At 43.0% G+C, this 19,982-nt stretch overlaps 1 protein-coding gene and 1 long non-coding RNA gene across 2 annotated transcripts in view; one reads left to right on the top strand and one right to left on the bottom strand.

Moving 5' to 3' along the window:
- LOC120049180 (palmitoyltransferase ZDHHC17-like) overlaps window positions 1–14,787 on the bottom strand; it is a 42,971-nt gene extending 28,184 nt beyond the window's left edge. Inside the window, exon 1 of the mRNA XM_038995407.1 lies at window positions 14,702–14,787. Coding sequence (XP_038851335.1) covers window positions 14,702–14,764 — 63 coding nt within the window. The 5' untranslated portion in view covers window positions 14,765–14,787. The remainder of the gene's footprint in view (window positions 1–14,701) is intronic.
- Window positions 14,788–18,058: 3,271 nt separating this feature from the next.
- Window positions 18,059–19,982, top strand: part of LOC120050136 — an 81,252-nt gene continuing 79,328 nt past the window's right edge. Inside the window, exon 1 of the long non-coding RNA XR_005477164.1 lies at window positions 18,059–18,389. This is a non-coding gene — a long non-coding RNA (uncharacterized LOC120050136). The remainder of the gene's footprint in view (window positions 18,390–19,982) is intronic.

Below are 19,982 nucleotides of genomic sequence, written 5' to 3'. Positions count from 1 at the left end.
TAATTAAAGTTTAATTCGTAACTAAATTGTTTTTTTATTTCTATTTTAAGAATTTAATCATTTGTAATTATGTCTACTTATGACATAAATGGCATATTATTATTATTGTTATCTGATGAAAGCGACTAGTGCGTTAGTAGTGCATAGCCTTCATCTTCTTATGGGTGGTCCCAGTGGGTATGGAAAGCACGACCCTGGCGTTGCAAGAGCCACCCTACCAACGGAGCTACACATGACCATAAGGTATCAAACTTGTCAATTGAAAACAATGGAAGCCAAACGCTGGCCTGAGGGAGAACAGAGCCTGGTATGGGAAACACCAGCTTATAGTAAGTCTTCATCAGAATAGCTACAGCCGCAAAGAGTGGAATTCTGGTGAGTGTGCCAGCATCCCACTCAGGAGAGGTGTTTTCTAAACCACCAATTTGCTTTGGGCAAGGTACGGATTGGGGCCATTTCATGAACTGTTATGTCGTTGAGAGCGGTAAGTAACATGATCTGATGATTTGAAAAAATGCTGAGAAACAGGTCCAAGCAACTTCTTCCAGGAACAGAGATGTTATTCTGCTGGTGAGGCCATAACGGCCTCTCCAATCTAGCAGCAACTACATTATCTGACGAAGTGGAGGATGGTTTGGCAATATAACAAACCCCTAAAGACAGAGCAAAAATGTTAGGGCTATTTTAGACCAGTAGCCAATGATATGATCAGATCAGCCTCCAGCCATGGGTGTTAGCTAAGGGACAAGGGGGCTTGACTAAGGGCCTCAAAGATAGCCAGGCGTGAGCAGTGAGAGGCACTAAGGGTGCCTGAAGCCACCCATGCTCAATCAGGCCTGCAGCGTGTCACTGGAGTTACACTGGAGTAGTGTGAAGTGCTCAACCAGCTCTCCTTACATGGCAGTGAGAGAAACACAAGGTGGACAGTCAGTACGCCAGGGGTGTATTCACTAGCAACCAAATGGAAGCAAACAGGATGAAACGCGGACAGACCTAGCTGAATTTGTCCAAAAGGCTTCTCAACAGTTTTACCCCCAAGCCATAAGACTCCTGAACAGGTAATCAAATGGCTACCCGGACTATTTGCATTGTGTCCCGCCACTCACCAACCCAAACCCCCCCGCCCTACCAACCCCTCTTTTACGCTGCTGCTACTCTCGGTTTATCATTTATGCATAGTCACTTTAATTATACCTGCATGTATATATTACCTCAATTAACCCGACTAACCGGTGCCCCCGCACATTGACTCTGTACCGGTACCACCTGTATATAGCCTCACTACTGTTATTTTCACTGTCATTTTATGTTTTTTTGTATTTTACTTATCTATTGTTTACCTAATACCTATTTTTTACTTTAAAAATGTCACTGTTGGTTAGGGCTTGTAAGTAAGAATTTCAATGTAAGGGCTACATCTGTTGTATTCAGCGCACGTGACAAATAAACTTTGATTTTGTTGGGTTTTGAGAATATGAAATGTTACTTATTCATGTCACTGATGGAATGCTGAGGTTGAGGGTCTACACCAGAAGTTAAGGGTTATAGGAGGAAGGTATATAGTGTGTGCTAACTAAGCTTGAAATGTGTTGAGTGCAGGGAAGCGATTACATGTGACAGGCATTGATAAGGGGAGACGGGTGGAGATCTTAGAAACTAACAATGTCACTGAGGGAGAGAGGGTAATGTATAATGTTTACATTATGTCAGGATATGTCACTGAGGGAGAGAGGGTAATGTATAATGTTTACATTATGTCAGGATATGTCACTGAGGGAGAGAGGGTAATGTATAATGTTTACATTATGTCAGGATATGTCCCTGAGGGAGAGAGGGTAATGTATAATGTTTACATTATGTCAGGATATGTCACTGAGGGAGAGAGGGTAATGTATAACGTTTACATTATGTCAGGATATGTCACTGAGGGAGAGAGGGTAATGTATAACGTTTACATTATGTCAGGATATGTCACTGAGGGAGATAATGTAAACGTTATACATTACCCTATGTCAGGATATGTCACCGAGGGAGAGAGGGTAATGTATAACGTTTACATTATGTCAGGATATGTCACTGAGGGAGAGAGGGTAATGTATAATGTTTACATTATGTCAGGATATGTCACTGAGGGAGAGAGGGTAATGTATAACGTTTACATTATGTCAGGATATGTCACTGAGGGAGAGAGGGTAATGTATAACGTTTACATTATGTCAGGATATGTCACTGAGGGAGATAATGTAAACGTTATACATTACCCTATGTCAGGATATGTCACCGAGGGAGAGAGGGTAATGTATAACGTTTACATTATGTCAGGATATGTCACTGAGGGAGAGAGGGTAATGTATAATGTTTACATTATGTCAGGATATGTCACTGATGGAGAGAGGGTAATGTATAACGTTTACATTATGTCAGGATATGTTATTGTTATCCATCAGGGATCCTCTGGGAGGAGAAGAGAGACAATCTGGTATCAATAACCATGACAGCGTTGAGTTGGGGAGGAGTGAGCACTTTGGGTAGAGGTGAGGTCAGATGAAGTGAGGAAGAACAGATATCACTAAGGTTCTGTCTAGCAACAGAGATGCATTGACTGTTTGCTTGTGGAGGAGACTCAGCCTAGGAGAAAGGGTTAAATATCAGTGTTTGCGTGAAATTTTTGCTTTGTCTGAATTACAGCTGTAATGACCAATTGGGAAGAATTAAACTTGGTTAAGCTTTTCTAGTGTCCGTGAGTCATTTCTCTGAAAAATTAGAACCTAACAATTAGATTTGAAAACTCTCCTTTTCACTGCAAAACAATTTTCTATCGCAAAATGTTTTTCTACTGTGTGCCCTAACGAGGTAAATATTGACTAAAGAGAAAAGAGATGTCACTGAACGTAAACAATGTGTTCAGATTGCTGGTATTAACATACGAGCACAGGCCATGGCATTACTCTGCCAGGGGTAACATACGAACACAGGCCACAGCATTACTCTGCCAGGGGTAACATACGAGCACAGGCCACAGCATTACTCTGCCAGGGGTAACATACGAGCACATGCCACAGCATTACTCTGCCAGGGGTAACATACGAACACAGGCCATGGCATTACTCTGCCAGGGGTAACATACGAGCACAGGCCATGGCATTACTCTGCCAGGGGTAACATACGAACACAGGCCACAGCATTACTCTGCCAGGGGTAACATACAAACACAGGCCATGGCATTACTCTGCCAGGGGTGACATACGAACACAGGCCACAGCATTACTCTGCCAGGGGTAACATACGAACACTGGCCACAGCATTACTCTGCCAGGGGGTAACATACGAACACTGGCCACAGCATTACTCTGCCAGGGGTAACATACAAACACAGGCCACAGCATTACTCTGCCAGGGGGTAACATACGAACACTGGCCACAGCATTACTCTGCCAGGGGGTAACATACGAACACAGGCCACAGCATTACTCTGCCAGGGGTAACATACAAACACAGGCCATGGCATTACTCTGCCAGGGGTAACATACGAGCACAGGCCATGGCATTACTCTGCCAGGGGTGACATACGAACACAGGCCACAGCATTACTCTGCCAGGGGTAACATACGAACACTGGCCACAGCATTACTCTGCCAGGGGTAACATACGAACACAAGCCACGGTATTACTCTGCCAGGGGTAACATACGAACACAGGCCACAGCATTACTCTGCCAGGGGTAACATACGAACACAGGCCACGGTATTACTCTGCCAGGGGTAACATACGAACACAGGCCACAGCATTACTCTGCCAGGGGTAACATACGAACACAGGCCACGGTATTACTCTGCCAGGGGGTAACATACGAGCACAGGCCATGGCATTACTCTGCCAGGGGTAACATACGAACACAGGCCACAGCATTACTCTGCCAGGGGTAACATACGAGCACAGGCCATGGCATTACTCTGCCAGGGGGTAACATACGAGCACAGGCCATGGCATTACTCTGCCAGGGGGTAACATACGAGCACAGGCCATGGCATTACTCTGCCAGGGGGTAACATACGAGCACAGGCCATGGCATTACTCTGCCAGGGGGTAACATACGAGCACAGGCCATGGCATTGCTCTGCCAGGGGGTAACACACGAGCACAGGCCATGGCATTACTCTGCCAGGGGGTAACATACGAGCACAGGCCATGGCATTACTCTGCCAGGGGTAACATACGAACACAGGCCACAGCATTACTCTGCCAGGGGGTAACATACGAGCACAGGCCATGGCATTACTCTGCCAGGGGGTAACATACGAGCACAGGCCATGGCATTACTCTGCCAGGGGTGACATACGAACACAGGCCACAGCATTACTCTGCCAGGGGTAACATACGAACACTGGCCACAGCATTACTCTGCCAGGGGGTAACATACGAACACTGGCCACAGCATTACTCTGCCAGGGGTAACATACAAACACAGGCCATGGCATTACTCTGCCAGGGGTGACATACGAACACAGGCCACAGCATTACTCTGCCAGGGGTAACATACGAACACTGGCCACAGCATTACTCTGCCAGGGGTAACATACGAACACAGGCCACGGTATTACTCTGCCAGGGGTAACATACGAACACAGGCCACAGCATTACTCTGCCAGGGGTAACATACGAACACAGGCCACGGTATTACTCTGCCAGGGGTAACATACGAACACAGGCCACAGCATTACTCTGCCAGGGGTAACATACGAACACAGGCCACGGTATTACTCTGCCAGGGGGTAACATACGAGCACAGGCCATGGCATTACTCTGCCAGGGGTAACATACGAACACAGGCCACAGCATTACTCTGCCAGGGGTAACATACGAGCACAAGCCATGGCATTACTCTGCCAGGGGGTAACATACGAGCACAGGCCATGGCATTACTCTGCCAGTGGGTAACATACGAGCACAGGCCATGGCATTACTCTGCCAGGGGTAACATACGAACACAGGCCACAGCATTACTCTGCCAGGGGGTAACATACGAGCACAGGCCATGGCATTACTCTGCCAGGGGGTAACATACGAGCACAGGCCATGGCATTACTCTGCCAGGGGGTAACATACGAGCACAGGCCATGGCATTACTCTGCCAGGGGGTAACATACGAGCACAGGCCACAGCATTACTCTGCCAGGGGGTAACATACGAGCACAGGCCACAGCATTACTCTGCCAGGGGTAACATACGAACACAGGCCACGGTATTACTCTGCCAGGTTTTTTTTTTTTGTTAAGAGGAAAGGAACATACGGATCCTAACTTGGCGATGATCCTCCAGACCCCAAGAGGTGAATGTTTTGGTTTTGCCCTAACACTACACAGCTGACTCAATGATCAAAGCTTGATGACTATTTAATGACTTAAATCAGCTGTTTAGTGCCAGGGCCAAAAAATAAAAGTGCACCCCTTGGTGTCCCGAGGACAGATTTAGAGAAACCCTGCATTAGTGGGACATAATTAACATGCACTTCATACCTGAATAAAACACCCTTAACCACTGTGTGTGTGTGTGTGTGTGTGTGTGTGTGTGTGTGTGTGTGTGTGTGTGTGTGTGTGTGTGTGTGTGTGTGTGTGTGTGTGTATATGTTTGTCTCATCAATTTCAGTATTCAAGGCCCCTTAGCTCATCTATATTCATATATGCCGTGAGGGAGTGTTTCCACAGGTCTTGAGCAGTGAGGAACAGGATACACTATCCTGTGTCTTTAGCAGTGAGGAACAGGATACACTATCCTGTGTCTTGAGCAGTGAGGAACGGGATACACTATCCTGTGTCTTTAGCAGTGAGGAACGGGATACACTATCCTGTGTCTTGAGCAGTGAGGAACGGGATACACTATCCTGTGTCTTGAGCAGTGAGGAACAGGATACACTATCCTGTGTCTTTAGCAGTGAGGAACAGGATACACTATCCTGTGTCTTTAGCAGTGAGGAACAGGATACACTATCCTGTGTCTTGAGCAGTGAGGAACGGGATACACTATCCTGTGTCTTTAGCAGTGAGGAACGGGATACACTATCCTGTGTCTTGAGCAGTGAGGAACGGGATACACTATCCTGTGTCTTGAGCAGTGAGGAACAGGATACACTATCCTGTGTCTTTAGCAGTGAGGAACAGGATACACTATCCTGTGTCTTTAGCAGTGAGGAACAGGATACACTATCCTGTGTCTTTAGCAGTGAGGAACGGGATACACTATCCTGTGTCTTTAGCAGTGAGGAACGGGATACACTATCCTGTGTCTTTAGCAGTGAGGAACGGGATACACTATCCTGTGTCTTGAGCAGTGAGGAACAGGATACACTATCCTGTGTCTTTAGCAGTGAGGAACAGGATACACTATCCTGTGTCTTTAGCAGTGAGGAACAGGGTACACTATCCTGTGTCTTTAGCAGTGAGGAACAGGATACACTATCCTGTGTCTTTAGCAGTGAAGAACAGGATACACTATCCTGTGTCTTGAGCAGTGAGGAACAGGATACACTATCCTGTGTCTTTAGCAGTGAGGAACGGTATACACTATCCTGTGTCTTTAGCAGTGAGGAACGGGATACACTATCCTGTGTCTTTAGCAGTGAGGAACGGGATAAACTATCCTGTGTCTTTAGCAGTGAGGAACGGGATACACTATCCTGTGTCTTTAGCAGTGAGGAACGGGATACACTATCCTGTGTCTTTAGCAGTGAGGAACGGGATACACTATCCTGTGTCTTTAGCAGTAAGGAACGGGATACACTATCCTGTGTCTTTAGCAGTGAGGAACGGGATACACTATCCTGTGTTTTTAGCAGTGAGGAACAGGATACACTATCCTGTGTCTTTAGCAGTGAGGAACGGGATACACTATCCTGTGTCTTTAGCAGTGAGGAACGGGATACACTATCCTGTGTCTTTAGCAGTGAGGAACGGGATACACTATCCTGTGTCTTTAGCAGTGAGGAACAGGATACACTATCCTGTGTCTTTAGCAGTGAGGAACGGGATACACTATCCTGTGTCTTTAGCAGTGAGGAACGGGATACACTATCCTGTGTCTTTAGCAGTGAGGAACGGGATACACTATCCTGCGTCTTTAGCAGTGAGGAACGGGATACACTATCCTGTGTCTTTAGCAGTGAGGAACAGGATACACTATCCTGTGTCTTGAGCAGTGAGGAACGGGATACACTATCCTGTGTCTTTAGCAGTGAGGAACAGGATACACTATCCTGTGTCTTTAGCATTGAGGAACAGGATACACTATCCTGTGTCTTTAGCATTGAGGAACAGGATACACTATCCTGTGTCTTTAGCAGTGAGGAACAGGATACACTATCCTGTGTCTTTAGCAGTGAGGAACGGGATACACTATCCTGTGTCTTTAGCAGTGAGGAACGGGATACACTATCCTGTGTCTTTAGCAGTGAGGAACAGGATACACTATCCTGTGTCTTTAGCAGTGAGGAACAGGATACACTATCCTGTGTCTTTAGCAGTGAGGAACAGGATACACTATCCTGTGTCTTTAGCAGTGAGGAACGGGATACACTATCCTGTGTCTTTAGCAGTGAGGAACGGGATACACTATCCTGTGTCTTTAGCAGTGAGGAACGGGATACACTATCCTGCGTCTTTAGCAGTGAGGAACGGGATACACTATCCTGCGTCTTTAGCAGTGAGGAACAGGATACACTATCCTGCGTCTTGAGCAGTGAGGAACGGGATACACTATCCTGTGTCTTTAGCAGTGAGGAACAGGATACACTATCCTGTGTCTTTAGCAGTGAGGAACAGGATACACTATCCTGTGTCTTTAGCAGTGAGGAACAGGATACACTATCCTGTGTCTTTAGCAGTGAGGAACAGGATACACTATCCTGTGTCTTTAGCAGTGAGGAACAGGATACACTATCCTGTGTCTTTAGCAGTGAGGAACAGGATACACTATCCTGTGTCTTTAGCAGTGAGGAACGGGATACACTATCCTGTGTCTTTAGCAGTGAGGAACGGGATACACTATCCTGTGTCTTTAGCAGTGAGGAACGGGATACACTATCCTGTGTCTTGAGCAGTGAGGAACGGGATACACTATCCTGTGTCTTGAGCAGTGAGGAACGGGATACACTATCCTGTGTCTTTAGCAGTGAGGAACGGGATACACTATCCTGTGTCTTGAGCAGTGAGGAACGGGATACACTATCCTGTGTCTTGAGCAGTGAGGAACAGGATACACTATCCTGTGTCTTTAGCAGTGAGGAACATTTCCAAACCCTAGGCTACTCAGAATGTATGCACCGTCCTTGAACCCTAGAGATAATCTGTTTAACCTGGAGGTCAAAGGGTAGCAGGGTCACCCTGGGTTCACATCACTGCAGTAGCAAAACCAACGGAACACGAAAACAAGCATTTCTTTTTGGACAAGTTCAGGCAGTCCCTCCCAGTTTCGGTCTGTTTGCTTCCGGTTGGTTCCTAGTGAATACACCACTGGGTTAATGCCTACCTTTATTACCATCAAACTGATGGTCATTGTAACTACAGGCCACAGTGGAACAGATAATTGCAGCGTGTGCAATTTTCAGCCCTATAATTGGATGTCTGCTGGCTGTTTATCTACTCGACGAGGCAATGAGCAGCAGACGTGGAGAGAACGTTATCTAGGTGTTTTTACACCATCCAGTTGACTCACCATTTGAATCTTGTCTGTTTGAAAAAGCAGTGATCTAGGAGGTTCTCAGTCAGGACATATGGCATGCTCATCCCAGGGGATGGTGTCATGCACCCAGATCTAAAAATAAGCTACAAAAAAAACTAACCTAAATGTAGACTATGGAATCGCGTGGCATTGTATTAGCTGCAGTATCCCCATAATGAGCTAATGTGCTCCTCTTCGGTTTAGTGTCAGTTTAGGCTAGCAAAAAAAAAGGCTTAATTAAATAAGTATCATTCAGAGTATAGGTCTGTGACGATGTGCCTGTATTCCTATCTTTACAAGTTAGCTCAAATCATTTAGTCAACTAGTGTATTTGCCATCATCTGTAGCCTGTAGTTTGTAAATACAATCTCTGGATCCAGTCTTCATCACCAACACTTTAAATACATCCCACCATTTGTTGCACCTGACCCATTGACTGAAGCTTGTTCAGGGCAGAGGACATGTTTCCTTGCCCATCGTTGAGTACACGTGACCCGCTCATAATCTATTGAAGCTGCTGCTGCATCCATTCAGTAGCTAGGGGTTGCCACCAGATGAGGTCCGGAAGCACAGAGAGGATAAGGCTTAACCAACCACAGTGGACAGGCCCAATCTAAACAATCTGAAATTAAGGTCATTTATTTTGTAGGATTACTTCAAAAATCACACAGTTTCATTTAATGGGAGGACAATGGCTGAGTGAGAGAGGATGCTACCTGGACTGGAGAACTGCTATGTTAAAGACGCAGCTATAGGGATCGCAAAGAGAAACAGACTCCGTTTTCTACATTATCTCTGTTATTCTACATTCTCTGTGCCGTCTATTGCCTCCATTGACGTTATGAATCCAGCGAGTGAACAAGATTCTGTAGTTGTTCAATTCAAAAACAATAATTTGCATTTTTAAACTGGGTCAGGAGCCTAGGAGTTAGGCTGCATCCCAAAAGACTCCCTATATAGCCTAGTGCACTACCTTTGACCAGGGCCCGTATGGCTCTGGTCCAAAGTAGGGAATAGGGAGCCATTTGGGATGCAAACTATAGCTGTGGCTGACAGTCAGACAAAATCAACAATAGGAACGATTTCAAAAGAGGCTGAAATTCATGATAAGACATGTTTAATGAGATTCAGAGGGGAAAACACAGGCCTAGACAGAGAGAATAAGTGAACGTACGTATCAAACAGTCGTATCCAAGGGTAGCTTATTGATGTGCATCTCTCTGGGGCTCCCTAGAGTACACCAGATGTTCACCACAAAACTGAGCAGGTGGATGGTGGTGGTGTCATGTGGCACTTGAATTTCACACGTCTCTCTTTTAGAGATCAACCAGAGAGCAGTAATGGCTTCTCATTCAAATTTGAAAAAAATCAGGGAGACAGGCCATAAATGCACAGCCTATATCAGAGATGCAAAACATTTAGGCCTAGGCTATGCTGCATTAGTGGAGATGGCTATTCCACAAAGCTCTGTGACTCAAAAGCCACATAACAGCTAAGCTTTGGAGGAATCTGAAAAAGCATTTTGTCAACCTGCTGGAATTCAGACCAGGGCACTAAGCCTGAAGGCTTTTTAACAGCAGCAACAAGGTTGAGGCAACAGGCATAGCCCAACACTATTCTTCACAACCCGAGAAAGTTCAACCTCTATCCAGGGATTAACCAATGAGATTGCAGGTGGCTGTGTATTTATGGTACACTGCATCATATGGATGTGTGTGCAACAAAAGTTCAACATTCACCTTCTGCTACCATTTCTGTCAAGCCGTCTACACATACAGTTTGACGTATAGGTTGGAGAAATCCAGCGTACGCACCACATAGAACGCACTACTACTGCCTCTGCAACGCAAGGCAAATACAGAATTCCATTGGAAATAAATGTACTTCTGGTGTGACAAAATGCAATGACGCTGTCATCGAGGCGTAATGCTTCCTCTACTATGACAAGAGACTAGAGGTCGACCGATTATGATTTTTCAATGCCGATACCGATACCGATTATTGGAGGACAAAAAAAGCCGATACCGATTAATCGATTACCGATTATATCATACACACACACACACACACACATTTTTGTAATAATGACAATTGCAACAATACTGAATGAACAATGAACACTTTTATTTTAACTTAATATAATACATAAATACACACACACAGCTCTGAAGTGACAATGATACTGAAGAGTCTGCTTAGGAGACAAATACTCTCAACTGTTTGAATAAAAATAGAGTTTAAGTTACCTGTGATGAATGTTGAAAACAAAAACTTTAATTTCTATATGCAGGAAATCCTATTTTAATAATGGGCATGGTAAGAATTGACAACCAAAGTGTGAGTCATAATTCCCATGACACCTTCTAGCAAAATCTGAAAAGCGGTTCCTTCATTTATTCCATAGGATATTTTTTAGATTCACTTAAAATAAGGTCTGTGTTTCGTGTAGGCTTACATCACCGTGCCAATTTTATAACTGTGTAGATATCCATAGGACAAGGTAACTCTGATCAATATTGGCTAAATATAAGCGAAGATACATTTTTTTGTAGAGTGGATTGATGAAAATATGTTGACAAACGTTACCTTATCCTAGTGAGATTTACACGGGTATCAAAACGTCGAGGCGGTTTAAGCCTGCACGAAACACAGACCTTATTTGAAGTAGATCAAGACATTCTCTATGGAAGACATGAACGGTAAAATAACGAAGGAACCCCTTTCAAATTCAGCCGCAAGTTATCACAGGAATTATAACGCGTCGACTATTTCTCGCTAAACCATATACCTTTGACTAATCCGGAAACTATCACCTCGAAAACAAAACGTTTATTCCGTTCCGTATTTTATCGAACGGGTGGCATCCATGAGTCTAAATATTCCTGTTACATTGCACAACCTTCAATGTTGTCATAATTACGTAAAATTCTGGCAAATTAGTTCGCAAAGAGCCAGGCGGCCCAAACTGTTGCATATACCCTGACTCTGCGTGCAATGAACGCAAGAGAAATGACACAATTTCACCTGGTTAATATTGCCTGCTAACCTGGATTTCTTTTAGCTAAATATGCAGGTTTAAAAATATATACTTGTGTATTGATTTTAAGAAAGACATTGATGTTTATGGTTAAGTACACATTGGAGCAATGACAGTCATTGATTGATTGTTTTTTATAAGATAAGTTTAATGCTAGCTAGCAACTTACCTTAGCTTACTGCATTCGCTAACAGGCAGGCTCCTCGTGGAGTGCAATGTAATCAGGTGTTAGAGCATTGGACTAGTTAACTGTAAGGTTGCAAGATTGGATCCCCCGAGCTGACAAGGTTAAAAATCTGTCGTTCTGCCTCGTTCCTAGGCCGTCATTGAAAATAAGAATGTGTTCTTAACTGACTTGCCTAGTTAAATAAAGATTAAATAAAAGGTGTGTAAAAATTGTTTTTGTTTTTTAAAAATAAAATAAATAATAATAAAAAATAAAATTTAAAAGAAATCGGCACCCAAAAATACCGATTTCCGATTGTTATGAAAACTTGAAATCGGCCCCGATTAATCGGTCGACCTCTACAAGAGACAGTTACGGCCTGAGGGCTCTGGAGCAGGCTCTGTCACAGACAGCCTGCCATAGGCCTAACACTGTTCATTCCAATCACACATCACCAAGAGTGGAATACTGCAGCGATAGATAGACGAGTCATGCAAGAGATTTGTACCAAGGGAACATGGGACATACGGCAGTTTTCCAAGCAGTCAATGTCCCACCGCCATCATGAAGTCAAGATATCAACATGGGGCTGTCCATCTTCAACAAAAGGCTTGGATTTGTGATGAGTCTAGCTGCAGTCTTACTGAAAGAACGTAATTTGTCCACAAAGAAGAGCAGTAGGAGTCCCATGAAGCCCAAGTAAGATCACAAGTCCTTTGTGGCTCAGTTGGTAGAGCATGTCGCTTGCAACACCAAGGATCGGGGGTTTGATTCCCGCTGGGATAAACAAAAAAGTATCTACAAATAAGGAATATATTAATATGTATTATTAGGCTACATACTACAATCACATAGATAATAGCCAATGAGCAGAACACTACATAATCCTGTGTTTAGGTAGTCTATCACTACAGCAACACCCAACCCTCAGCAGGTTAAACATGCCTTGTGGTTTGAGATCTCACCCTCTCCTAACTGACATAATGTTGTTTATTTCCACAGCAGAGTTGGCCGTAACAGCGGTTGAGTGTCTGATGGGATTTTAATGCAAGGAGACATTGTTTCCGGTTAACCTCCTTCTCCCCTCAGGCCCAACTGCCCTATGCCGGACCACAGGATAAATCTAAGCTATGCAGTGTCACACTACGTATAGAAATCAGTCAATGTGACATCATGTCAAAAGAGCCTGCATAACCAATAAATGGAGAGGAATGAGGCTTGACATATCAAAAACGCATTAACCACAAGAGTAAGAAAAAGAGAAAGCATCTGGCAAAAGTAACACAAATTGGCAGCAACTTGGTGTGAGTCTAATACCAGGAACATTTTATTTTCTTTAAAAGAGAATTTTCAGTCAGTGTGTGGGTTTGCCATATGATTTACAAAAGGCAAGATGGCACTATTTAATGCCCATTGGTTGTCTTTCAAATAAATGGCAGTTTCTGTGGCTTGCTGCTAGCCCCAGACTGAAAACGTAGTACTTTTTGCACCAAGACTAGAGGGGGAAATAAGCTTCCTACATCATGTGGCGTAACAGGTTGGCCAACACAAGTGAGTTAGTAAACCATTTATAATTTAGTGACAGGTCCTCTGTACTGGCCCATTCTTAAAAAACACATCTAATGTTTGTTAATCAAGTGACAGTGGCCTGAAACCAGTTCAATTTTTAATTCCATGTTGTTGGTATCCTTGCACTCCAAATAGTAAAATGCATTTCGACAACAAATAAATAAGGCAGCTAATTTTGAAGACTGAGCCAAAAGGCAATTTGCCAGACCACATTTAATAGGCTATATAGACTAAAATGCCAAATATGACATGCTCAACTCTTACTAAGTTCTGTGAATAAGTCTTGGGTGCTGTATAAATTAGCCCAGCAGTAATCCAACGGCCAGCACTCAAATAAATAGTAACGTTAGATGCTAGTTAGCTGTATTATTCTCAGCAGTCACAATGGATGCATTTCGGCCCCAAAGCCGATCTGCACACAGATAAGGCCTACATATTATTGTCAGATCTGAATTTATGTGGAATAAAGCTACAACATGAATGTAATTATTGTATCACATTCACAACATGACATTCAAGTGTTTATTCCTGTGTTATGGGCTAAACATATCTAGCTCTAGGGCTGACTAGCTACTAGCAAGAACAATCTTTAGCTAGCTAGTTTGTTAGCCCTAACTTGCTAACCTAGCTAGCAACTAAACCATTAATACGTTTATATGGCTAAATGTAAATAAGCTGAATGTTGGCTAAGGACAGAGAAGTTTAATGCAATTGACGTGCTTGACAAATATTGTCACTGACATGGCTAGCCTCGCTAACTACATTGCTAGGCCCGCGCCCATCTCTGTTTGCATGCTAATGTTGCCATCACCAACCAAGCAACATGACATTTCAGCACAAGTCATTTTTCGGGCTGCAGTAAAGCCCTGCTTTTTTGACGACAATAAACCAGTTCAGCATAACTACCTACGATCTCTTGCTCGGTAATTCTGTTATTTTCAAGGTAGCTTATCTGTTGGGCACAATACACAACCCAAGAATGTCGTCTGATATACTAGATTCATAAACACCTTTAGCAAAATTAGCTGGATAGCTAACATGCTATTACGCAGCAGGGGAAAACCTGACATGTATTTGGTGGTGGCTGCCCTCCCGATGAGGGGGGCATCGTGGTTCTCCCAAAACACGGTGAATTTATACGGTTTAGTAGATTCCGACATGTACAAGATCCACCCTCGTTATAACCCCGTGCAAAGATGCAGGGCCAAGCAGCTTACCTCTGGATGGAGAATAGGAACACAGCCAGCTTCTTTCTCATATTCATCCATAACGTCAGCCATCTTGGTGGTCAATCTCGCCAAGCATTATGGGACACAATGCTCTGTAGAAACAAACAGGAGGATGGGATGTTCGGTCAAAGCGATGCTCGAGGCTCACAAACCGTCCTGCGATTTTCTGGTGGTACATTGATGTTGCATTACGTCATTGTGTCACATCATCGTTTTGGGATAATTCTGTATCGGGTCATGCATATCAATACCTCTAGGTTAAGTCATGAAAGGAGGTCGGTACCCACATGCAATGTAAAGCCATTTGATGTGTAATTGTTACAGCCTACTGTTATTATAACACATGATATGCCTGACACAAAACAACGTTATGATTCAGATATGTGCGTGCGTGGATGACCTTGAACGCTAATATTCCCCACCTTGTTGCAGCTGTATGATCTGCACGAGAAATTGCGTCACATTTTTAAAAAAACATTCCTATTTATGAAATAAATATTGATGTATTTTACAGTCATCTTGAGTATTATTAACATCATCACTAACACTGCTATCATATTTTAAAATCGGTTTGGAAAAGCAGTGCATGTACTGTATAACCGTTAGTTAGTTAGGCTACTTCCAAGATGTAAAAAATAAAAATCCCTACCCCCCCAGAAAATCCCTACCAAAATTAACCCTACGTAAATCTATGCAATGGTGTGTTCGCTTCCATAAAGTTTCTGTGCAATATATACCTCAGTGGTGTAATGTTTACGAAATATTTGTATTTTTCAAAGGGGCCGTGCTACATTAGCCTGATACCAGTCTAGCTATTCCACTCCTTGCCACTGCTTGACTGGTCTTTCTGCAAGCTCAACGTTCAATATGCAGCCGGATTTACGGCGCAGTTAGTTGTTGATTGAGAGTTGGAAACAACAGCCATGACAACAATATGGAACATGTTTGTGCGAAAATTTGGAGCAATATAGAATTCAAATTTTAAGAATAACAACAACAAACAATACCGTTACGACCTGCTGCGGTAATTCCCTTGTGAGAAGGCAGTGTCAATGCAATATCATGTTGTTCAAAGTGGCTAGACCGGACTCTGTAATGAGAGAGAAATAATGATACGGAAAATATTAGCCTACAAGATTCAATCGAGCTAGGTTTGCTTCAGTTGCATCCTATTAATTAGAGGAATGAAGCAAAAACGGGCACCTGTCGTCATTCCTCGCACATATGCTGATCATCATGACCTAGTAACATTTTTACCATTTGTTATGCTAATTTCAGTTGTATTATTTGTCCCTCCTCTCTTATTGAGAGATGGAGTCCAGACAGGCTACTACTTTCTAAATGAGAGATAATTAGAGATAATTCGTGAAATCTCTCTATCTATCTCTCTCTCTCACACACACTAAAAGGACCCATCAATCAAAGCCACCAGCGCACCTCAAGACACACAAATCACATTTCTCCTTTCCTAAAAACGTATTCAAACCTATGCTCACCTTCAAATGTTGGCTGTAGTCCATCAGAAAGTAGGCCTAGGCTACATTATAGCATAATGTTAAAATAATGTATTTAAATGAAGTGACAAGGAGAGACAGCTATAGTATTACTAGAGACGTTGGTTCTATAATTATTATCCAAGCATGTGCCTTATTCCAGAGGAATTTTTCAAAACTGCCCCCTGTAATTATTATTTTTTTTCATTCAATTGAGTCTGACGGAAGCCTTTGGGTTTTTATTCTAGGCGTGAAGATATTCCAACATCATGTTTAGACGATAAAAGGCAACAATGATCACTCGTGCTTGGCTGCCAAATGTATAGGTGTCCCCATAGGTCTAATATTTAAATTGAGGAAAGGTGACGATAATCATTATTTTAGCGATCCACGTTAGACGTCCATCGTAGAAAATAGGCCCCTCATTCTGCTGATGTGAGCTGCTGGGCAGCGCACTTGCACTTGATGTGTTTACTGATGTGAAAGTGTCATTTCCCAAAAAGGACCTCAGTGGGGAATGGGGATCTACGTCAACAGCCAGGGTTTCATTAAACAGGCCTAGGCACTATACTTTTTTTTATTGCACATTTAATTTAATTGTCGTATGTGGCGATGTTCAACTTCAATTCGTTGGCACAAAACATGCGTCAGACAAAATATAGTTTTTGTCTCTTGCTTGCACAGCACAGGTGGTGGTCGCCTTAATTCACTGTAGTAGGCTTAGTATCAAATCAAATGTTATTTGTCACATGCACCGAATACAACAGGTGTAGTACACCTTACCGTGAAATGCTTACTTACAAGGCCTTAAGAGAGATAAGGACGCCACGAGACAATTTTCAGCATGTTGCAAATGTGAAATATAGTTTTAACCAACAGTGCCGTTCAAGAAATAGAGTTCAGAAAATATTTACTAAATAAAGTTTTTTTTAAATTCACATCAAAAAGTAACACAATAAAATTACATAACAATAACGAGGCTATATACGGGGGTACCGGTACCGAGTCAATGTGCGGGGGTACATGTTAATCGAGGTAATGTATATAGGCTATCATTCGAATGGTGGATTTACAGCCCAGTCTGCCCAGCCTATGAATTAACTTCTAATTTACACATCTCTGTCTTCAATGTTCCTTTCTTGTGAAATTCATGCATCTCCGCTGACATCTCCACTGGCCTCTCTCTCCCAATCCTCTGTATTCCTCTTATAGCTCTTGAACCAGTACCCTATAGCCCAATGCTTGTCCTAGAAGTAGCAAGTTTGAATGTCGAGAGCTTCTCTGATATGACGTGATCACGTTGGCTGGTGGTAAAAAATCCAATAAACGGGAATCCTGCGTTCTTCCCGCGCCCAATGTTTATGTTTACAATTAAATCTATTACGTCAGAATGCCCAATGTTAGAATGTTTCCAATCAAATGTATGAATTAAATTTGAACGTTTTCCCATCAGTCTAGTTTGCATTAACATTGTGATTGGATGATAGCGGTGAAGGTTATCGAATCTAGTGGCAAGGAGTGGAACGTAAATTAAAGAGACTGGTACCCAGGCTAGTGCTACATCTTTCTGCCACTAGATGTCGGACTCTACCCATCTCATATTCAGTGGTTACACAAATACATTATTCTACGGCTTCATAGACACATCAACATATACGCGTTAAATGTAGCTAGCTTATTTCTACAAGTATATGTGGCCCACAACACATTCGTTATTTGTTTATGGACAATTTATTTATCCTTTAAAACATGACATTACTAGTTGTGCAGACTGCCGAGCATCAAGCAAAAGTAGTCGAACGATAATCACCGGATTACAGGCGTCTCAGTTAATCACTGAGTCAACATTCGCACTCACAAGAAGGAAGGCTACGAACAGGAATTCAGAGCTTTTATATAGACTTTAAAATACATGTAAAAAATCAGTTTTAGAAACTGATCCGTTACATCAACTAATTAAGCAATTTTCTAGAAAGCCATATGTATATGTTGCAAACCTGTGATAGCAGGCAGCTGTCCTGACTCCTTATCGAGTGTGGAATGATGGAGTGTGTAAGCTAACGTTAGCTATTTCTGCAGTTCTTCCTAGCTAGCGAACGAAAAAAAAGCATTACATCATAAGCAAGTTGCAACAGTCTAACTAACAGTGGATGGTACCAGATAAGCCAACTGAACCAAACAAGGTAAGGACTGGAGAGCTAACGTTGCCTTGCTATGGATGTTAATTATGCGAGTGTGAAAAGAGACACGGATCGGAGGGTGACAATTCTGAATGCGACAAAATTGAATGGGTCCGCTCTGTTCTGCTTGGGTGCTAACCCACACCAGCCAGATAGTTAGTTAGCAAGTTAATATAGTTGTTGACATCAATGTTGGCTATGGAGTTGTTAACTGTATGCTTATCAACGACAATGTTACCAACTCGAAATTATCCTGGCTAGCTAGCTAGCTAGAATGCTAACTGACTTCATTATTTAGCTAGCCTGGTGGGGGTTATGTAATAGATGATAGGGCAATGAACAGGATCCAACCAGCTCACTTGTTTTTCATCTGATAACGTTACATGTAAATGGCAACGGAATCGATGATGCTCTCCGAGTATTTCAATCGCAGGCTAGGTGGCTATGTCAAGGCATCATACATTTGTATTAGCTAGATGACAGAGCAATCAGAATGCAGCCGTGCATGATCAGCATGACTACAGTAGATATAGCCTAGTTGATACTCTTGACTTTGTCCCCCCCAAAAATCAATATTTTGCTGTTATCTTTTGAATGCAGTGACTGAAGCATTGGGAGGGAAATTATAGAATTGCTCTCCATTTAAGGAAAGGGGGATACCTAGTCAGCTGTACATTTACATTTACATTTAAGTCATTTAGCAGACGCTCTTATCCAGAGCGACTTACAAGTACATACATTCATACTTTTTTTTTGTACTGGCCCCCCGTGGGAATCGAACCCACAACCCTGGCGTTGCAAGCGCCATGCTCTACCAACTGAGTTACACGGGACCTGTACAACTGAATGCATCTCCATTTAAGGAAAGGGGGATACCTAGTCAGCTGTACAACTGAATGCATCTCAATTTAAGGAAAGGGGGATACCTAGTCAGCTGTACAACTGAATGCATCTCCATTTCAGGAAAGGGGGATACCTAGTCAGCTGTACAACTGAATGCATCTCCATTTAAGGAAAGGGGGATACCTAGTCAGCTGTACAACTGAATGCATCTCCATTTAAGGAAAGGGGGATACCTAGTCAGCTGTACAACTGAATGCATCTCCATTTCAGGAAAGGGGGATACCTAGTCAGCTGTACAACTGAATGCATCTCCATTTAGATGCACATGTACACCGACTGGGAAACAAACACGGAAACATTTGACAAAATGTCTGCAATTATATTTTGCATCTTCAGTTAAAACATGATGAGATATTGAAATACAAGTCACAGGGCTTGGTTCTTGTTTGTTAGCCAATGTTGTGCTGTGAAAGTTGTCCAAAACATCAACCCTGAGCTGACTTCACGTTACACTGAGATCCTGCGGTGGGGTTATGTCAGCAGGCCCAGGCATGATCAGATATTAGGTTACAACTCTCACTTGATATGAAGAGCTCAGTAACATGACACCCCACCTTGAGACACAGCTCTACAATAACATGCTCTGCAGCCTCTTTTCATAACGGCACACTGAAGGCAGACATCACCAGACATCACCAGACAAACTGAAGGTACAGTATAGTTAGCCGACTAAAACCAGGGTTATACTCAGTG

Source organism: Salvelinus namaycush, chromosome 6 (genome assembly GCF_016432855.1).
Source record: "Salvelinus namaycush isolate Seneca chromosome 6, SaNama_1.0, whole genome shotgun sequence".
NCBI lineage: Eukaryota > Metazoa > Chordata > Actinopteri > Salmoniformes > Salmonidae > Salvelinus > Salvelinus namaycush.
This window is presented reverse-complemented; position numbering and strand designations above follow the sequence as displayed.